General features: G+C 33.1%; 1 protein-coding gene and 1 long non-coding RNA gene across 3 annotated transcripts in view; one reads left to right on the forward strand and one right to left on the reverse strand.

Annotated features, from left to right (window-relative positions):
- LOC143080385 (scavenger receptor cysteine-rich domain-containing protein DMBT1-like) overlaps positions 1-22,061 on the reverse strand; it is a 90,492-nt gene that overhangs the window by 54,155 nt on the left and 14,276 nt on the right. Inside the window, exons 9-14 of the mRNA XM_076256212.1 lie at positions 21,331-21,478; positions 20,708-20,871; positions 13,181-13,328; positions 12,870-13,033; positions 8,923-9,070; positions 7,275-7,537 (exon numbers count right to left, since the gene is read on the reverse strand). Of these exons, the coding sequence (XP_076112327.1) occupies positions 7,275-7,537; positions 8,923-9,070; positions 12,870-13,033; positions 13,181-13,328; positions 20,708-20,871; positions 21,331-21,478 (1,035 nt within the window). The remainder of the gene's footprint in view (positions 1-7,274; positions 7,538-8,922; positions 9,071-12,869; positions 13,034-13,180; positions 13,329-20,707; positions 20,872-21,330; positions 21,479-22,061) is intronic.
- LOC143080386 (uncharacterized) lies at positions 3,362-5,003 on the forward strand. Of its 2 annotated transcripts, XR_012979706.1 has the most exons (3): positions 3,362-3,500; positions 3,867-3,935; positions 4,699-5,003. It is a non-coding gene; the product is annotated as an uncharacterized LOC143080386 (long non-coding RNA). The 2 variants fall into 2 exon arrangements; XR_012979705.1 differs by lacking the exon at positions 3,362-3,500 and having other exon boundaries at positions 3,820-3,935.

The raw sequence follows: 22,061 nt of genomic DNA on the forward strand, positions 1-22,061 counted from the left end.
TCTATGCCTGGGTTAAGAACATCCTTAGTTTTTTGAAAAAATCAAAGTTTTGTAAACAGGAAATTTATAAAAATGACCATATTATTGATATTCATGTCAACACCGAAATAACTTTGTCGTAATCTTTAATGGTTGCAAAAGACTTGCACACAAAAAAAACAGCGTTTATGAGGTAACCCTTATAATAAAAAGTGTTCTGCTAAACAAGGTCGATTTCAAAATGGTACTATTTGTTCGGTATCCTATATAAACAATCTAAGCGACATCTTGCGAAACCACAAAGCACCGTAATAAAAAAAAATGTGAAGAAAGAAGAAAAAAATAATAATCAGATAAAAATCAATAGGTCTTTCCACAGAAAAGTGGAAAGATCTAATAATCAGAAGAAAAAAACAATAGGTCTTTCCACAGAAAAGTGGGAAGACCTAATCAGTGATAGATGGTAAGTGATAAATGTTACTATCTATGATACTAAAATTACGAGGTCCAATTTGTCAGCCGTCATCGGGTAAAAACGACAAATCAAAGAATTCAACTTTATATATAACTAATATAGGACAATGGTGTAGATTAAAAATTACACCACTCCAGACCCTTTTGTTTTCCACATAATTAATATTGCCAATAATTAACAAGTTCCGGGTCTAATCCGATACCGATACCAATAGTATATTCACCTGTTAGCTATTACCTTATCTGTACGTTCCGCATTTGACAGGCGCACCACCAAACGGTGTATTTAGGATTTTGCTATATACACGGGTCATAATCAAAGGGCTGACACTACTAAATTCAATCATTGTCAAATTGTTCCCTATTGTAGCTTTATTCAGCAATCAGCAAGACTTTCTAAGATAACTAATATAGGACAATGCTGTTGATTAAAAAATACCCCATTCCTGGATAGCCTGGACCTTTTGTTTTCCAAATAATTAATATTTCCAATAATTGATAAGTTCCAGGTCGACGGGTTCAAACAGAAAGATTTGAAAGCAGAGAAAACTGTGTATCTTATAATCGACATGACTTTATCAGATGACAATACCAATTACTAAAATAAGGCTTAGGCATAGTTATATACTTTAATTCAGTCACGGACCCGCGATATCACGGGTGTGTACTTGTACCCTTTAAAAGTTGAATTGATATTTTAAAGCATTACTTACTTTACTGTATCCCAACATTAAGCTTGCATTGAAATAATAAAAAAAGTCAATGAAAATATATGATTCAACGATTATAGGATAATTTTTCATATTTCATGGGTTATATTTAATATTAATATTTATTATTTTACCGGTTGCAACTCTCTGTGAAAAAAAAATTAAAAGCTTCAAGAATCGAGGGTTATACCACATTTATGATTTCATCTCCGACATTTTACATATACGTGATATTAAAGCTAGTAAATAGAAAAATCACAAAAATACCGAACTCCGAGGAAAATTCAAAACGGAAAGACCTTAATCAAATGGCACTACGAAAAGCTCAAACACATCAAACGAATGGATATCAACTGTCATATTGAGATATTTTTTTCTATACTTGAACGGCCAATTGTTTATTAACACGATTTTACAAATCTCCTTTACTTTTGTTTTTATAAATATTTGCCAACACGACTACTTGTATTCTTTTGATTGGTAATTTTATGTTTCCCAGTTCAATTAATGTCACAAAACATGCTTCATAGCTGCCTATTCCAGATCTCTGGAACGATATTTCAACTTAAATGAAATTGAATCCACTACTGGCGTCATTTATTTCAAGCTAACGTATCACTTTCTGAATTTAAACGCCTACTTATTTGGTGTGTTCTTTTCTTACTTCTCATCGTCTTCTTTTGCCAAATGTAAAAACTTGTAAAAACTTGTATGTCACTATTCCACTTTGTGGAGAGGGCTTACATAGGATATGCCTGATGCCCAATCCAATTCAATTTATTTGAATAAAATATTGTTTAAACTTAAACTAATTCCACTTTGTAGATGGTTATTTTTTTCATCGTCATTTGAAGCGAATATGTCTTTTTTATTGGAACAGCTATTAAAACGTGTACCATTTCACGTCTGTGTATACGCATTTCTACAATTTTGATTGTTGTTTTCAAAACGAAATTAATCAAAGCAAACTGTGGTCGGGAACGATCGTGCATCATTAATAATGATTATTTAAACTCATGTTGTTCTCTTACATAATCTAAATCGCACAAATGACTACTTATCAATGGGAACAGTTTTAAAAAGTAAATGTGTCGATTAGTGTATAGAAAGGTATATACTATGAAAATTAGAGCGAGGGGTTTGCCCCAAGCTCTTGTTTTCATAGTATATACCTTTCTATACACTATCCAATTTAGCACATATTTACAACTTGAGTAATCCTGTAATTAGTCTATTGATATATTTTGGCTGACTAGGTGTAGCTCATTTACGTAGTTTTGTAAATCTTCTCACTATTATCAGTGTAAAATATTGACTCCAGAATGAAAGGATTGTAGTTGCTGGTGTAAGTATGTTTATCGGTACATTTGTATAAAGCTGTGTTTTACTATACAAGATAATTTTTAAATCATAAAGATAGTTTGCAGTGGCAGATCCAAAAAGAGGGTGGTGGAAAAGGCTTATTTTTGGGGTGATGATCAATGCTGTGAATAAGAACATACCAGTTGGATCCCCTTCCCCTTTTTTGGGGTTGGAACCCCTTTTAAAATGGATGGATCTTTACCTGGTATGTACCCATAGGTAGTCTAGTGAATAGTTTACATGCATGAAATATCTGGCACTGGACATTAATCAACTAATATTCAATCAATTCATGACGAAATAGATCAAATTGCTGGTGGACGTTTCGTCCCTGAGGGTATCACCAGCCCAGTAGTCAACACTTCGGTGGTGACACGAATATCAATAATGTGGTTATTTTTATAAATTTCCTGTTTACAAAATTTGAATTTTTCAAAAAACTAAGGATTTTCTTATCCCAGGCATAGATTACCTTAGCCGTATTTGGCACAACTTTTTGGAATTTTGGATCCTCAATGCTCTTCAACTTTGTACTTGTTTGGCTTTATAAATATTTTGATTTGAGCGTCACTGATGAGTGTTATGTAGACGAAACGCGCGTCTTGCGTACTAAATTATAATTCTGGTAACTTTGATAACTATTTAATTTCCCTTCGAATAGTTTCATGGTTCACTCTATTTTTGGGTACAAAGTTATTACATGGAAGATAAATGATTAGAACTTTAGATGGCATTGTACTATAATCAAGATATACACAACTATATTTGTTACTTTTTATTTAAATGGAAGAAACTTTTAATTGTCAAAAACATTTTTAGATCCAAAGTAAGTAAACATGACACAATACAGTCTTTGTTATGTAATTATCACTCCGGTTTACAGGAATAACTGATAATCAAGGGAGATAACACACTTCATACGAGTAAAGTGAAATACATCATCACATGTGCTTTTATCCAATAATTTGACCCATGGTCAGTAGAATTCATATGCAGTTAATAAACAGTCAAACATGTACATGTATTAAGGAAATCATGAATTATTATTTGTAATGCACACTAGCAAATCACAAGATATTGTCTTTTCTCAGTGAAAAAGGGGGAGGATCAACAAAACTTGAAAACAATATTGCTGCACCTTTTCAACTATTAAGCTAGTTAGCTAGCACCCGTTGCTGCTAATATAAAAGATTAAATGAAGGTTGATAAGCCACAAGGGAGAAGCATTTTTCTTTCTTTGCGATAAAACTTTCAAGAATTTGATTTTTGCTCTCTTAATAATACTTTTGTATCTAAACCAAATAATAACACAGCCTGAGTAATTTTTTTGTCTTATTTCAGTTCCAGACATATCATTACTTTTTAACCTGAGATGGCAAACTAGAGGTTTTAAAAAGTCCTGAATAACTGGTAAGCATTTTGTTTTATTTGGCAAGCTCTAAATTGTTTATTTATGGTATTTATGCAATTCAAATTACAGTCGGTATGTTAAAAATATACTGATATGAAAACTGTTGCTATGGTCTTGGCATTAAATGAAAATGCTTGGTTACTGATCTTTTCGACTCCATATTACAAGTTAAACCTTGCGGCAACTGTTCTTCATGTCACACTGCAAACTATAATTAGCATTATTTTGATATGTCGTTAGTTAATGAAGCCATATTACGTGTGATGCCGCAATGTTTCCTTTAAAACCTCATGCCCATATCTCACTAATAAAAGATTTTCTCTGAAATACATGTAGAAAACATTTTTTCTCAAATAGAATTATGTGAAAGAACAAGTTTTGAAAATTTGCACTTCATTGCACTCTAACTATATGATTCAAATGACTTTTACAGTAGTTTATAGTGGTTTCTACAGTATAAATTACAAGGTTTCCACTGGCTAGAATAATTAAGTATTTTGGTGGTTTTTTTATGAAATCTTCATTTTTGCATAATTTCTCTGTCAAAATTCACTTTTAGGCACCAGCAAATTTTATTGAATGCTTTAACAGGGTCTGTGTGTTGTAATTTAAGGTTAAATTCAGATGTTTTGTCCCTGTTTTTACTAGTGAAGGTATACTGGAAGAAATTAATTATGCATACACTTTGTATTCGAAATAAATAAATATAGCGATAAAAGTGTCATTGCCTTATAGTGCTGAAACAACTTTATTTTTTTTCAGAAATGGACAAAAATACACAGATTTATTCAGAATGTCATACCGATGAAGATCACATAAAAATATTTGGAAAAATCAGAACTATGGATTGCAATATGGGACAACATCCCTAATGCGCCTCGAAAGAGGAACTCAAAAGTCACGTGTAAAGAAAAAATCTCTGTGTAGTGATATTGGACATGTTTCTATTTTTAACAAATGACTGAACTTAATTATTTGTGGTGATTAGGAAAGTAGAGGAACATAGAATAAATGTGTAAAAACTATGGAGCTATTGAATGTGTTCAAAGTATTAAATTTTCAAAGAACTTATTGTGTTAAAAAGGGGATATTTTACAACAAGGAGTCGCATCACAAAAGGATGTTCGGGGTTTGCTAATTTACGGAAAAAGTAATCTCATTTTGTACCCCGAAAATTTAACCATATATGTGAAAATGTCACAGCTTCGAAACGAGCTATCATACATATCCAAGTTTACGATATGGACTGAGCTACAGGAAAAAACGTTATCATTACCGCCTATGTAAGAACAATTAAAGATATTGAGCCAGATAGAATTGACCATAATATTTTAATAAGGTCAAGTCAAATATTTTGTGCTATATTTTTGGCGGTTATGCGAATTTAAGATATTGTCATTCAAGGTTCGCTTTTGGTGCAGTAAAGTTTCCCTACTTGTGTTATTTGTTTATTATTGTGAATATGTGTGTAAGACAGAATCTTTAATTTGATTCATAATATGTATTTAAATACATAATGAAAATTGTTTTTATTTTTATAGATTGTTTTTTTGTGTTTGTTACCTGTAGCGGCCTAGGCAGACAGTAACAGATGAACATTTCTTATTTTGCATTTGTTTTTAATAAAATTAAAGCTTTGCTGCCCAACGAGCTGATCCCATACAAAGGTGTTGAGTTTATTTTTGTAAATAATTTATGTTCGCTTGATGTTATGAACTAGAACATAATTGTAGCATATTCGTCGTCCAATGTGAAACTAAGATATTCCACGATTGCCAAACAGCTTGTGATGACGTCCCTAACATTATCGAATGAATGACCTTAACTTCACAACTAAAACTCTAAGCTTAATGCAAAAGCCTCCGTATAAGCAGCAATCATCTATCAACGAAATCAAGACAGGAAATGACTGAAAGATTGGGATATATACATATTCAATGTGGTTGTTGTTGGAATGTTGCTGTATAGAAACGGAAAGTTCGCACGTTGGAATTAAAGTTCTCTTAAAACTTTGAGTTGGTGTTAAAGTCATATGAAACGATATCTAAATATCTATATATCAATACGTGTTTTTGTTATCTATTACACATCTATAACGTATTATCTACAAATAATATTTCATTCAGTGGTTATTGATCGCAAGCTGATCAAGTTTCAAATCTGTTGCCGACGATTATCAAATCGCAACATAAATTTACAAAAATAAAAAAGCACGTGAAAAGCGTGATAAAGAAGTGAATTGAAAGGAACATGATATTTGTAACTGTGTGTTTAATGTGTATCCATTTGTTAATTGAATTACTCCCCGATGATTTGTTGTATTAAATTTGTCTTAAAGAAACTATTATTTCGACAATTAAGAACACGCGTGTTTACATTCTGTCATAACGGTTTTTGTTCATATTACCTTAATTTTCATTGTATATATTTTGTGATGGAACATGCATTGACAGGTGTAGTTTTATTTTTACAGTAATGAGATACTTTTTTCTGAACTAATTTTGGGGAAATATTACTAATAAACATAGTTTAACCCGTTTTTTCCTCATGTTAATCGAGATTGACACGGGTTTGAAACGCCTGTGGTTTGCAAACATTTGTTTACTTTTTAATTTTCAAAAACACATTTTATACTAGTACAAAGTATACACGCTCCTTCGGACAAGGATATATCTAAATCAACTTCCAACTAAAAAACTTTTTCGGATAATATATAAATGATTTATTCCGTACTATATGTTAGTTTCATGAAGGTCAATAATCCATACAATAGGTAGAGGTACATTTTTGCGTACGATATTGCTCTCGTATTAATTTTCAAGAGTGTACCACGATGTAGATGAATTATTTTTTCACACGCTTGATATGTATTCCTGTTTAAGATAGTTGTGTTAACATATTGAACCATTATTCAATATTTTTGTATTGAAAAGTGTTATTTTATACAAATTGCAAGTCGTCTCAAATGAAATTTATGTTCTGTATCATTCCAGTTTTCTTTAATTATTCACAGTTACAGATTCAAATATAATTTATTATGGCTATTTTACTAAATTTTCCTTTTACCTTACTGACTGATAATTTCCTTTCACATCACAAAAGAGTGATACGAAAAAATTATCACTAGAAACGAAGCGCGCACGCGCCCGTAGTCAATGAAAATTGTTAAATTGAAATAAACAACGTCGTCTTAAGTAAACAAATTATCATTGGTCATCTCAAATCAATTGCTTTTCTCAAGCCGGCTCAAGCGAGAAAATCAATCTCGTTGAGATGATAAACGATAATCTATAACTACAGATATGCATTTTTCAAATATCCTTATCAAATAAACTCACTACAAGTTATTGAAACATCTTCACTATGGGTGCAGTCATGGTGACCCCATTCCGTAGTAGAAGAGTGGTATGACACTGATCGATAGTGTGTATGTCTTACCCACCATGTTGTAGTGTAGTATGGTTTCCGAGTATAGTAAACGCCCAAATATGTCCCTACGCACGAGTCAAAGTCAATCTCAGTTCCAATACAATTAGCTTTATCAATCCAAATATCTCCACTGCCCGGTCCAAAATGGGCACTCTTATATATTGATGGATGTCTGTAACAACAATGTTTTACTTGTAAACAAACATGATAAAGCATATTTCCTTACAATTGAAGAGAAAAATCATTTTGTCATTAAGGATTTTAATTTTTTTATGACTAGAATGGTTATACAGGTGATTGTCTACCGAGAATTCATGCAAACGCACTATAAAGAGAAGCCTCATTTTGTCATTACGGAGTTTAATTTTTGATGTCTAGAATGGTTATACAGGTGATTGTCTACCGTGAATACATACAAACACATTATAATGATCAGAACCAGTGTTGAAAATCAGGCGATATGGTATGACAGCAAATGAGAACGCATAGGCAATCGTATGATTTCCAACAATGCGGAAAAACCCAAAGCGCATAGAGCTTTTAAAGTCTTAACATGCAAAATATCAAACAATTCAAACAAACACTGATTTATGTACAAAACAATATATCAAAAACAGTGATATGTTTTGCAACGAACGCCAATTTCTAAATCAGAGGCTCCTTACTGCGGACAATTACAAACATAATGTGTCGATATTTAATAGATTTAAGAAGATTTGATATGATTGCTAATACGAAAACTCTCCATCAAAGTCACAATTTGTTAAGGTAAACTGTTAAAGGTCAAAGCAGACTCACACCAAACAGCAAGCTATTAAGGGCCACAAAAATGACTATTGTAAAACCATCCAAACTAGAAAACCAACGGTATAATCTATATAAAACAAGAATGTGTCCAAAGTACACGCGTACAGATGCCCCACTCGTACTATCATTTATAAACAATAACCACTGATCATCAGGTTCCTGACTTCTTACAGGTGCAAACAAATGCTTTAAATGTTTACATGGACGCCAACCTTTCCCTAATCTAGATCAGTAGTGTAACATCACAACAAAGATTGACACACTATAAAATATCAATTGAAATGGCTTAACTTAATCAAAGACATAGAAACAAAAACAAGGGAATATACTCTGAACAAATAAATTTGATCCGTGACACAATGTAAATACAAAATTAATAAAGCAAGATTAAATTTCAAACAATATCAGAAAGACAATTATAACCTTGAACAAAGTACTGTCTAACACTTTTGTCTGTGTTCAACCATTCACTAGCATGTGACTGTGATGAAACTGCCTATCACAGAAACAATATGCTAAAGTAAACTGAAAAAAATATTACAGGAAACCGATTAGTCGAGTATCATTTTGGTACTCGATACTCGGTACTACTGAGCGATACTCGAGTACTCGAGTATTCGTTGACATCATACTCGGTACTACCGAGCGATACTCGAGTACTCGAGTACTCGTTGACATCCCTAATTTTAATTACTAGGCGGTCTAAATCCAAAAATATGAACAATTATATTATTTTGGTCATTTACTTACATTCTCTCATATCCCAGTATCTTACAAACGACACTAGCTTCTTTTTCACTGAACGTATCATCACAGACAGTTCCCCATCTACCATTATGGAATACTTCAACTCTCCCTTCTAAGTCAGTGTTACCATTTTGCAATCGAAAGGCATTACCTGAAGAAGAAAAAAAACACATATTGTGCATGATATGTTTTTGCTTATTTTGGTGACCTGTTATGTTAACACCCTAATCCAGTTATCACGTGGATATATACCTTAATTGGCTTTAGTTCACGTAATTTCATAAAGAAAAATCAACATGCATGAAAATCGTAAACAAGCTTCTGACAATAGGTGTTGTAAGTAGCATTTAACTAAGTAACATCATAACTCTTTCCTTTTTATAGTCAATTTACACTGGCAAGCTATCAGTTTTCCGTTCACTCAAATGATTGTTTGACATACGAATTATTAAAATTGTAATGGTGTAATCATGATTTCTGTCTTAATGTTTCCCTTTTATTATTCCTTTTCTGTAGCTTTGTTTCATAATGTCGCGTTTAAGTAAATATCAACTGACAGCAATATTATCTATATTGATATGATGAAAAGTGTGTTGAAGGAGGAAAAACCGATGAAACAAATATTTTATAACATAAGAGTCCAATATTTAAGCCGAAATATCTTGTAGACGGCCATTTAAAATCTAGGGGACCCAATTAGTTTTAGAAAATTAACGAGAGAGTGTTTTAGACAAACATGAAAAAATGTTATTTGTATGTATTGTGTTCAAGAATTATGTGAAAAAGTAAACAATCTTAGCTTAAAGTGCGGTCTTCAACACGAAGCCTTGACTCACACCAAAAAGCAAGCCATGTAGGGCCCGAAAAGAAAAATGTTAAACAATTGAAACAGTAAAGCAACTTTTTTAATCTTTATACAATAATAAGTTTGTTTGAAGATTTGATGAGTTCCCGTGGAGATTTCCGCGCTTTTAGTACAATATTACAGTAGAATGTAGGATGTGAATTACTGTTTTTATGCCCTTCCTACGATAGTAGAGGGGCATTATGTTTTCTGGTCTGTGGCTCCGTTTGTTCGTCTGTGCATCCGTTCGTCCGTCTGTGCGTCCGTTCGTTCAGGTTAAAGTTTTTGGTCAAGGTAGTTTTTGATGAAGCTGAAGTCCAATCAACTTGAAACTTAGTACACTTGTTGCTTATGATATGATCTTTCTAATTTTAAAGCCAAATTAGACATTTGACTTCAATTTCACGGTCCACTGAACATAGAAAATGAAAGTGGAAGTTTCAGGTTAAAGTTTTTGGTCAAGGTTGTTTTTGATGAAATTGAAGTCCAATCAACTTGAAACTTAGTACATATGTTCCCTATAGTATAATCTTTCTAATTTGAATGTCAAATTAGATTATTACCCAATTTCACGGTCCATGGAACATGCAAAAGGATAGTGCAAGTGGGGCATCCGTGTACTTTGGACACATTCTTGTTTTTTTTCAAGTTCAGCCAAGTTTATTATTTTATTTATCTATGAAAAATGTTAGTGAATAAAGGCAACAGTAGTAAACAGCTGTTAAAACTCACAAAAATACTAAACTCAGAGGAAAATCAAATCGAAAAGTCCCTTATTACATGGCAAAATCAAATGACAAGACACATCAAAAACGAATGGACAACAACTGTCATATTCCTGACTTAGTACAGGCATTTTCAAATGTAGAAAATGGTGGATTTAACCGGGTTTTATAGCGCTAAACCTCTCACTTTGTACGACAGTCTTATCAAATTCCGTTATATTTACATTAAGGCGTGAACTAAACAGACATAATACATAAAATAGTCAAAATATGGGTACAGCAGTCATCATCGTGTTACCATTTTAAAAGAAACAATTAAACAGAACACAAAAGCATCTATCAAATTAAAAACACATTCATTGCTTCGCGTGTCTGACGTCAGAAAATTTATACGTCACTTATTTTTGTCGCTCAATGTTTATACAAACAATTTTAAAATTTCACATGGGCAATGTTAGCATTCAGGGTTAAATAATCAAAAGTATGTAAGAATTAATTTCAGAAATAGACCGAGATTTTAAAAAGTAAAAGAGTGCTATAGAATTTATAAGAATCCACAAATGGTTCATTCCACTACGCGATTAAATCATTTTGACGTATGTGCTTCAACGTATTTTCTAATTTATAGTAGAAATATAACATTATGACATATTATAGAACAATAACATACTGACAGGATCTTTTAAAGTACAGAGTCACGTTATAAGAACCAAAGAAACATAAAAAGTCGCATATAAAAAACCAGCAAAATTGAATGATAATACAAACACATTGACGGGATGTATATGTACAGAGCCACGTTAAAAAAAACAGAAAACAATCCAACAGTAAAAGTAATAATATTATAGAACATAGAGAATTGAAAGAACAATATAACACGTTGTTAAGATGATAAACAACGTCAGTTCGCAGAATCTATACATCAAGACCATCATGTATGATTTGTGGAGTTGATACGGAATATTTATCAACAAGGTCTTGGTACCTTCCGATGAACCTTTTTAAAATAAGGACGTGACGTTCTTTGACATACCCCTTGTTTATCAACTTTCTGATCAGACACTGGTGACGTTTTACAAAGTCTGATTAGGAGCTGTAAGCTCTGGAATATCGAATACGTTGGGATATGTTTATCCCATTTGCAGGTGATGTTGGTATATTGCTACTAAGGTGGGGAAATTTTTTTATTTCAAAATTAAAATCGTCTCGTTTGTCATAGATTCTGGTACTGAAATGACTGTGTAAGTCAAATTCGAGATATAAGTCTAAAAATGAGGCAGAGGAAGACGTGTCTGTTGTTTCTTTAATTTCTAGTTCTGGGAATATATTAATGGAACCCAATCAGAAAAGTTCGGATTGTTTATGGAGAGTACATCATCAATATATCTGAAAGTGAAATTAGATAATCTAGCTTCTTTGATCCTCTTGTTTTTGACAAGTGCCTGAAGGAACTCCGATTCATTTGAAAAAAAGAAGAGGTCGCACAGTTTGTTCCCATAGGAATGCAAACAATTTGTTGAAAAAAATTACCTCCAAACTCAACATGTATGTTGTCGATAAGAAACTCCTGCATACTGATCACTTCTTCTTCTGTGTAGCATGTTTTACCTTTTTGTTTTTCACGTTTAACAAAATATGCCTTATGATATCCCAAAGTAATAAATTTAAAGCGTATGCTACCATTTTTATGTTGAAAGGAATTGTTGATTATTTCTTTCAGGCGATTTTTCAATTTCACATGGGGAATGGTGGTATACAGAGTTAAAAAATCTAATATTTTGATAGAACTAATTTCAGGAAAAAGACAGAGATTTAAAATTATCTAGATGTTCTTTAGAATTTTAAGGAATCTACATATGCTTAATACCACTACGCGAGTAAACAGTTTCACATAATTTCTGACGACCTTCTTTCACTGCGGACAGAATTTTAGTCAATCTAATGGACAATTCTTTAGTGGAAAATGAAGATGAGCCAGCAATATACCGTTGTTTGTAAGCTTAGGTATCCAATACAAACAAGGTAAGTCATAAATAGATTGCAAAATACAAATCCGGGTTACAAACTAAAACCGAGGGAAATACATCAACTATAAGAGGAAAACAAGAAAACAACAGAATACTGAAGTGCAACAAAAAAAATCCAGAATGTTTCAATAAATTTATAGTAACGAATTCTATGACTTGATAATTTACCAATGATGCATTGATTAGGTTTGTTATAACACAAACGGTCATAACGAACAAGCCAAACGAATATTGCCGTCTAAAAAGTTAAATTATCAATATGGAATGAACAATTATATCTTTTGTTGTAAATTTGTAAATTAAGGCTATCTGGTTAAGTCAGTCTACATTTCAAGGACTTTCTAAGATACATACCACAATCGATCCCCGCAATTTCTGTGTGACCGCAATTTTCTTTACCCCATCCAGGGAATGAACACGATCCAATATCAGTTTCTGCTCCTGAACAGTGCAACTCATCCATCCAAATTGGACCTGAACGACTTCCAAAATGAGCTTGCGAATAAGCTGTAGGATTTCTGTTAAAATGTACAAATAAATGCTTGTTGTTATTTTAACACTAATAACTGATACACATGTCATTGATGTGACGATATTTCATACGTGACTATTACGTGTAAGAATATAAAAGTACTTGGCATGCAAGCAGATTAACAAATACTTACAAACTGTTATGTCCAATCATTTTACAAATCACCTTTGCGTCATTCACGTCGAAATTGTCATCGCAAATAGTACCCCATTGGTTTTCGTGATACACTTGAAGAGTTCCTTGACCTTCGTTTTGACCACCACTGAGTGAAATTCGAGAGTCTGTTGTGATGGAAGAAAAATATTACATGTTTATGTTGTTACATAATGTTATTAAGTTGAAAATAAATATATAGCTTAGCTTTTAAATCTAAACAAATACAGTATATCTAAACCGCTTCTAACTATCTGTATGATCATAAAGTAATTATAACCTTTACTTTTAAACTATGTCTGTAGCAAAATCTCATTCATCATTTCTCTGAAACAAGTCAGAAACCTACCATATTTGACAATATATATAAATTGGTGTACGTTTTTATATGTTGACGGTACATATTTGAAGAACCGTAAAATGTATTAATCTGAGGGGCGGCAGATATATACTAATGCAAAGATGTGATTTGAGTGCCAATAACACACATCTCCATTCAAGTCATAATGTAATCAAAGTTAACAATGAATATTCAAGGACGGCCTTCAACACAGAGCATTGGCTCACAAAGAACACCAATCTATAAAGGCCCCAACATTGACAAGGGTAAAACAATTCAATCAGGAAACCCAACGGTCTCATATATATATATATATAAAAAACGAGAACCGAAAGACGCTTCTGAATCACAACAACAAAAGTCCAGGCTCCTGACTTTGGCCTGGGGCATAACATTGCAGTGGATTTAAACAATTTTCATTCTAACCTAACATGACAAAATGCAAAAAAAAAAACATACTATTGAATATCAATTGAAATGGCTTAACTCGATCAACAAAAACAAGTAAACATACACTAAACTGTTACTTATCGTCAGTGGTACATATAAAAAAACAGTGAGACCAGATAAAACAGCAAATAAGTAAACCTTGAGTTACAGAAATACATGACATTGTGACAACAGGTCAAATTACGATTTGACAGTTCTCACAGTTTCTGAGAGCTAAGTAAAGGTCAAAATCATCTAACAAACAAAATCTTAGGGATTTAGTGGTTTGTCTCCATGAACAGTCAAAGAAGACTTGACTCGTGAAATATTAAATTTAAAGTCTTGACATGCAGTTGCAAAGTTAGGATTTAGCATACTCATTCCCAATGTATAACAGAACGTCTACTAGGTACGAAATACAGATTTTATAAACTAAGGATTTTTTTTATCCCAGGCATATATTACCTTAGCCGTATTTGACACAACTTTTTGGAATTTTGGATCCTCAATGCTCTTCAACTTTGTACTTGTTTGGCTTTATAAATATCTTGATATGAGCTGCACTGATGAGTCTTATGTAGACGAAACGCGCGTCTGGCGTACTAAATTATAATACTGGTACCTTTGATAACTATGTCGCGGTAACAAGATGAACAAACAAACTTCTGTTTCGAAGAAAAATTGGCAATACCATAGTTATATCAACACTTTGGACGATTTTCGAATGACACATTGCCAAAATCAAATTTCTTTGACCACTAATTATTTTGTAGCTGTTTTTGTGCGTATGTTGTTGTCTCATTTTTGTATATCTCACGAACTGAGCTTCCAACAAATTATTCTTCAAAGATTAATTTCAATCAAAAAATGACAAACATGTCTTATAATTTCGCATGACAACTTTGAAGGGATGATGGTGATCATACACACCTTAAATTAAAAGACGATAAATCATGTATCGATAATTTCTGTTTAAAAAGAGACGCTAATGAATTGTGTTGTTGCTTAAAGACATTAAAAAAAGTAAAATAGATAAACTAACTCCGAGAAAAATTCAAAACGGAAAATCATTTATCAAATGGCAAAACCAAAAGCTCAAACACATCAAACGAATTGAAAACAACTGTCATACTACTGACTTAGTGTAGGCATTTCTTTATGGCAAAATGATGGATTGAACCGGGTTTTATATGACTTTCTAATCATCTCGTTGTATGACGTCCATTATATTAGCAACACTCTTTTGACCAACACAAAAGGACATAATAGTTAAAATTGTTAAAAAAAACAAACGGGGTACCTCAGTCAAAATTTTGTTATAATCGTTAACACTATAAAAAAAAGAAAACATATTTTATAAAAGAAAAACAAAATAGCATATAGACCCTGCATAGACGAAGTATAAAAGCAAAAATGAAAGGCAAGAATACAACAAACACTATGACAATGGAGGGATGTAAAAAAAAAAACTGAACCACGCCAAAAGTATAATTTACCAAAAATTGACGAGACAGTAAAGGTTAAACTCAATCCAAGGTTTTGGCATCAATTGTAAGCATATACGGTCACACGGTGTTGAGTGAAACGGTAGCTTTTCCCTACAGTGTTATACAGACATACTGATTTGATCGTCAGATAATAGAGTCGTTTAACGAAAATTAAGAAATAATTCATGGGGGCTTAAATATATCGTGATTTTATCACGGGTTGACCCTTTATGACAAATATTTTACCCTGAGCGATATCGAGGGGTAAAATATCGGCATATAAAGGGACAACCCGTGGTAAAATCACAATATATTCAAGTACCCATGAATTATTTCGATTCTAATAGGACAAATATGGGAATTGTTTTGGATCGAAGCGCTCTGGGTGAAGGCATTATTTGCCGTTCCAATAAATAAACGCACTATCCAATTGACGTAAAAGAACGAATCAAACTGAATGATTGACATGCCTAAACTATTTACAATAAGATATTTAGGTAGATTTGGATGAATCTAAATGACAATTGTACTTGTATTTCTAAGTATATAAAAATGGCTTATATAACACTTTTAGCATTGTCTGTTTACGTTTCCTTGTTTGCGATGATTTTCGGTTTCACATGCGTGTATTTTCCCGTAAAATGCTTATTCATAATTTACCACGGGTGTGTACCCAAAGCGTTTGAAGGACGTCATGTTAGAATAAGAAGTAAAACATATGTTATTGACCAAACTCATAATCTGGGAGACACGAGACCCCTATACGATATTCTGTAGAGTACCATTGAGGTAAGTATGTTCATAATCATTTCTAACATATAACAGAAAGTCTACTAGGTACGAAGTACACCCTTTTCGTAGATCAAAAGAACATGTTTCAATCTTAGACAAACCGCCGAAATACGCATACTAATACCGGCGTCACACATCAGCGTATAGCTCCGACGTACACCGGGCATGTTAAAAAAAATCATGTACGCTGCCAATACGCTAGTAATTTTGGATGCATTCAACCTGTCAATCATATCTGTAACGTGTGCACAACGAGCTTTAGTGTGTATTTGGTGCCAAGAACCGTATCTAAGCGTTTATCGGGCGTTCAAGAAACGTATGTTGTCGTATGCCTGGCGTTTGTCTAACGTAGATTGAATCCACGCTACAAAGGAAAAAAGTTTCATGAACGTATTTGAGACGCGTCCCGGTCGTGCCTTGGACGTTCTATTATTGGGTGTTTGTTACAAACACACCCGCATAGGTTTTAGTTAAAGTCGAAAGATCTTGAAGCATATACAACGTGCCTTAAACGTGTCTCAAACTTATATGCAGCGCGTTAAACGCGCTTGTAGCGTATGTATAACGTGCATGTAGCGTACAGGTATACGCTAGACACACGCTTGAGCTAGATGAAAATGTTTATGCTGCACAAAAATTTCCTCGAGTTGTTGCGTTCACAAAGCGTATACCTTTGTATTTCGACGTACGTACTTCAAACTTATACAGCGCGCGTTTAACGATTGCTATAACGTCACGCACGCTGTTCCTTCAACCCCTATGATTTAAAACAGAATCTTCGAAATTTCCTCCGCAAAACAAAATAAATTTGTTAACAAACACTAACCACTATAAAAACTAATTCAGTATATGTTTTCCTTTATGTTCTTATAGCTCTTAGTCATATGCTTAGTAATATCTAGTATATTTGAGGATTAAAACAACAAAGTATGTGAAAAAAACGTTACATTTTTGAACAACTGTTTTATCTCTTATGTATAGTGATCCTATTTCTTATTCTCCCGAAACTTGGCAGAAGCAACGAAGTGTGTCAGTTCTTGTTTAAATTTAAGCCGTTTTTTTGTCAAATTTCGTTTGACTCGGTGGCTGCATATTAAGCTGGAATAAGAAAAATGTCCAATGACGTTTTTCGTTGACTTAACGGCTGAAAGGTAGTTTTATAAGTAGACATAGCTAAAAATGTATAAAAAATGTGATATAATTATAACATCTACCGAAAGAATAAACATTTGCCTCATTGTTCGTGAGTTCAAAAATTGTAGATTCTATAAAACCATCTCTACACTGTCGTTTTTCAAGCGGTAGCCATTTTGTCCAAGTTGATATTTCATTTGTCCAAGCAATTAATGCGGGTTTTTTTACCTGATATTTCAATAAGTAATTTATAATTTACCAAAACAAAAGTTAATTACACGAAAAGAACATAAAGTTTAGATTCTTTTCTTTATTAACTGCATGTTTGGGTCTTACAGGAATAAAATGCTACGAAACATTACAAAACGGTAGCCATTTTGTCCAAACGTCGAAAAACGTCGAAAAATCCAAACAAACGCTTTTTTCGACGTTACATGTGCAAAATTTGTTCCATTGTATATTCCTGATACTTAAAACGAATCGCGTGGTGAAATTTAAAAAAAAAATTGCTGGTTGTCGAAAAAAAAACACAGTGCATGTTGTGCATGAAACGGAGGTAACTGAAAGACTTATCGGAAATAGCGACAAAAACAGTTTCATTGAATTAATGCAACCCCGTATTATACGGACGATTCAGGAGAAGATTAGTACATTTCAAAAGCAAGCAACTTCAAATTACTGGGAAAAAAAATTTCAAGATCGGGTTATAATAATTTTATTTAATAGTTGTATTTCGACAAGTTATGTGTCAAGCAAATTTTAATACAATTCAATTCAAATTAATCAAGGGTAAATATGTTTTTATTTACTTGCAGTGTGTCGGATATATTTGTATTAGGGTTGAGTCAAGATATGAAAAATTTACAATGACAGATGATATGCACCATGCAATTTTAACACCCTGCGATTAAAGTTTTGTTATAATTCATTTATTGAAAACCTTATACTTCTGTCCCATTTTTCCTTCTTTCAAATTCATTACTTACGACAATACAACATTTTAAGGTGAATTAAGGGTTAAAATTATTTAATCGATTTCCACAACTTGAGGTAAATAAATTCATGGTAAATAGACATCACAAAATTAATAGAGACAGATTTAGAATCAACCAACTACATAAAAAAAGCAAATGAAACTTGCAAATTGAATAAATGTACGGAAAACTCTCTTTGACGTCGTGGTGGTGTAACGTCGTGTTGTAGGAACATTGTGCGCAACGGCGTGCAACTAACGTATACTGACTTTGTCAATTTTCTCTGTATGTTTGGTGCACACAGGTCTATACGCCAATGTGTGACGCCGGCATTAAGTCGCTAAGGGTATAGACTAGAGACAGGTCTTTTTTATGCAATTAAAATTCCTGACAACTGACAACCAAGAAAAGACATAGCTGTATTATGAACACAAAAGTAAAAAATTCAAGCAAAGACACAAATATATTGCTTTGTTTAAGGGTAACGTCTTTGTAAAAATCATGCTGGTTCAAATAAAAAGTAGTCTGAGATTTGTATAATCAAGCTCCTAATTTTCTTTAATTCACAACCGGTTTTTTCCTCAAGAATGCTTTATAACAGTAAAATAAGTAACCCAGCTGTGCTCCTTTCTTTTCGACATGTTCGTCATACGTTCTTTATTCGTATTATATATACATAAACATATATGGTGATTCGATGATAGCTCCAGACCAATATTAAGATAACAAATTCAATCAAAATCAGATATTTTAAATTTGACACATAAAGTAGCTCATTAAATTCTTTCTGTTCAATCATCAAATTCTCTGTATGTTAAACACTTGGATGGTTTTACACTCAAGGGCCCGGTAAAGTATTCCTGTGATAAGTTTTAAGAAATTTTTAACGAGTAATGCCTAGGTCACACATTCACAGATTTGACGCCAGATTAGATACGGATACGATCCAGCATCATTCGTGGCCAATATGTTTTAGTCCGTAGATTTACGTATTGTAGCCGTAGTAATACGTAGTAGTACTTGTATATCCTTGACAAATTTTGAACATGCGCATAATTTGACCACAGATAAAACAACAGCTGTAAACCATATTAAACCGTATAAGAACGTACAAATTCGTTTAGTTCCTGTCAAAACCGTTTAATTTTTACGGCTTATACACCTAGACATTAATGTATTATATGTGAAGTTGATACGGAATATTTATCAATAAGGCCTTGGTCCATTCCGATGAATTTTTTTAACATACCCCTGGTTCGTCAACTTTCTGCTTGTGACATTTTACAAAAAAAAGAATAGTAATAGGAATAGGAGCTGCTAGCTGGCAGTCTGTTACTACTTACTACGTTACAACAGGACAAGATACAGAATATTACGGTACTCGACAAATTGACCTAATGATTCTGTATAAATACTCCCTACGTACAGGGTCCAACGTATTCAGTGTATTGTCGTTGAGTTATACATAACATTATCAAACATAAACGATCAATTACTGCTGCTTACAATTATTTGGCTTGAAAGGGATATTTATACAGCACAAAATGCCAGGGCAGTGGTCGAGCTACTTGATGACAGACGTAGAGGTGACTGGAGGCCGGGTGGATAGTGGACTAGGGACTGACACCTATCCACGGTCAGTATGAGCCTCTCTTGACTGAATTTTGTGAATTAAAGAACTCTGCAAGAATAGTCTCAAATAATCAAAAATTGCTACATGTCGCTGGTCAAAGGATTACGAAGAACAATACAAGCTACAGACAGACGGATAAATAGTTTATTAAACAAAACAAAACAAAAATCTTCGATTCACTGTCATAAAGAAATTATAACTATCGAAAATGTGGCGGTTCGTACTATTCCTTTTCAGACCGTTCTCATTCGTACTAACCCTAACTAACCCTTACTTATACCGTAACAAACCGTCGTTTATCCGAAGTACATACGCCCCGACATGTATCGTTGCGTACTAAACCGTGTCATTTCCGTATTAAACCGTGTTTTACCGTAAGAACACGTATCACTCATGTAGCCAAATGAGTTATAATCCGTGGTAGTAACGTCAAAACCTGTAGTCAAACGTTGTGCATCCGTATCGAACTACTGAAACTGCATTTCCGGGATCATCCATGAGATTTATTCCGTAGTGGATTCGGCGAGGTGATCCGTGCATGTATGACCTGATATAAGACTTGTCAAAATCTCCATTAATCATAACTTATTTCGAGTAAGGGTATTTAAAAAATTGTCCCTTCTCATTTTCAAGCACCATTTTATCTATTTCCTCAACCATAGTTATACAAAATTAATTAAATCCATACAGAAAGTTTGATTTGTATGTTGTACCTTACCACAATCAACACTAACATCTTCGCTATGGCCGCAGTTTATTTGCCCCCATCCAGAAAATTTGCATTGAGCTATATCGTTTTCTGTTCCGTCACATTCTAAATCATCCATCCAAATTTTACCTGTTCCTTGATGATATCTTGCTGAATGGTGGATTCGATAATTGCTGAAATTAATCAAAGTGTTTCTTCATAATTATTCCAAAAGCTATATTTTAAATATTAAAAAGATGTTCCTAGGAAACTAGCATTATCTGTGAACATATCAACAGTTTTTGTGAAACAATACTTAAGGTTTATGTTAATTATGCCAATTCAAGTCAGTGAGTAAAAATGGGGATCGTATATATTATTAAAACTTTTTGCAAACATTGCACACAGTCAATTGTTACATAATGGTAGTATAATGACCCAAAATACTAAGTTATAATTCTTACATTTGTAAGTTCTTAAAAAACGGTATTTTTACTTTTTTCTAGTAAGAATATCAAGAAAACTAGTTGATAACTAGTGATTAGCTGAACATCGAGGAGAACGGACGTGAAATTTTTGCAGAGAGAATCCACCTATCTAATGTTTTTGTTTTAGAAGCAGAACAAATTAAAATGTGGATGCTAAAATCTTACGAATTATGATATCCCAACATTCTACAGACTACAATGGCCTCTTTCTCATCGAAACTATCATCACAAATTGTTCCCCACTCTCCACGGTACATAATTTCCACTCTTCCTCTAGATGCACTCGGACCATTCACTAAGCGGACTTTTGTCTCTTTAGCATAAAAAAAGGTTATTAATCGAAAAAAAAATCAACTGTAGATTTACAATTACGTGTAATACCATCGTGTTTAAAACTAAATCAAACCAATTTGCCGAGCAAGTATAACAAATATGGTAACGTTAATGCGGATACTCTATTCTTTAAATTTTAGCACAAAACACAATTACTTCTCTGCATCTGCATTTCTTTTTGGAATAATTGTCATAGATACAACCGAGATCAAATGTTTGAAACGCCGAAATTGTGAATATTGAGAGCACAAATTTTATATAATAGCTAAAAAGAAGTAACAGGAATTAAAATATATATTGGACACAACAACAGACTACCTTATCTGCCAACACTCATCCGAAATAATAGACATACAAAATGGAAAAACAACCAGAGCAACAATAAGTTCAGATAGCCTGACTTGGTCAGACATAAAATTAGTATATGAAATTGAAAATAGAAATCGCGAATGTGTCAAAAGATTCAAGAACCCAACAAAAGAGCAGAAACATTCGAATGTCACCAACAGCGAGAAAATTCGGTTGCCGAAAACGAGAATTCAACTGGTCCCTTAAAAAAAGTA

This window comes from Mytilus galloprovincialis, chromosome 6 (genome assembly GCF_965363235.1).
Source record: "Mytilus galloprovincialis chromosome 6, xbMytGall1.hap1.1, whole genome shotgun sequence".
Taxonomy (NCBI): domain Eukaryota; kingdom Metazoa; phylum Mollusca; class Bivalvia; order Mytilida; family Mytilidae; genus Mytilus; species Mytilus galloprovincialis.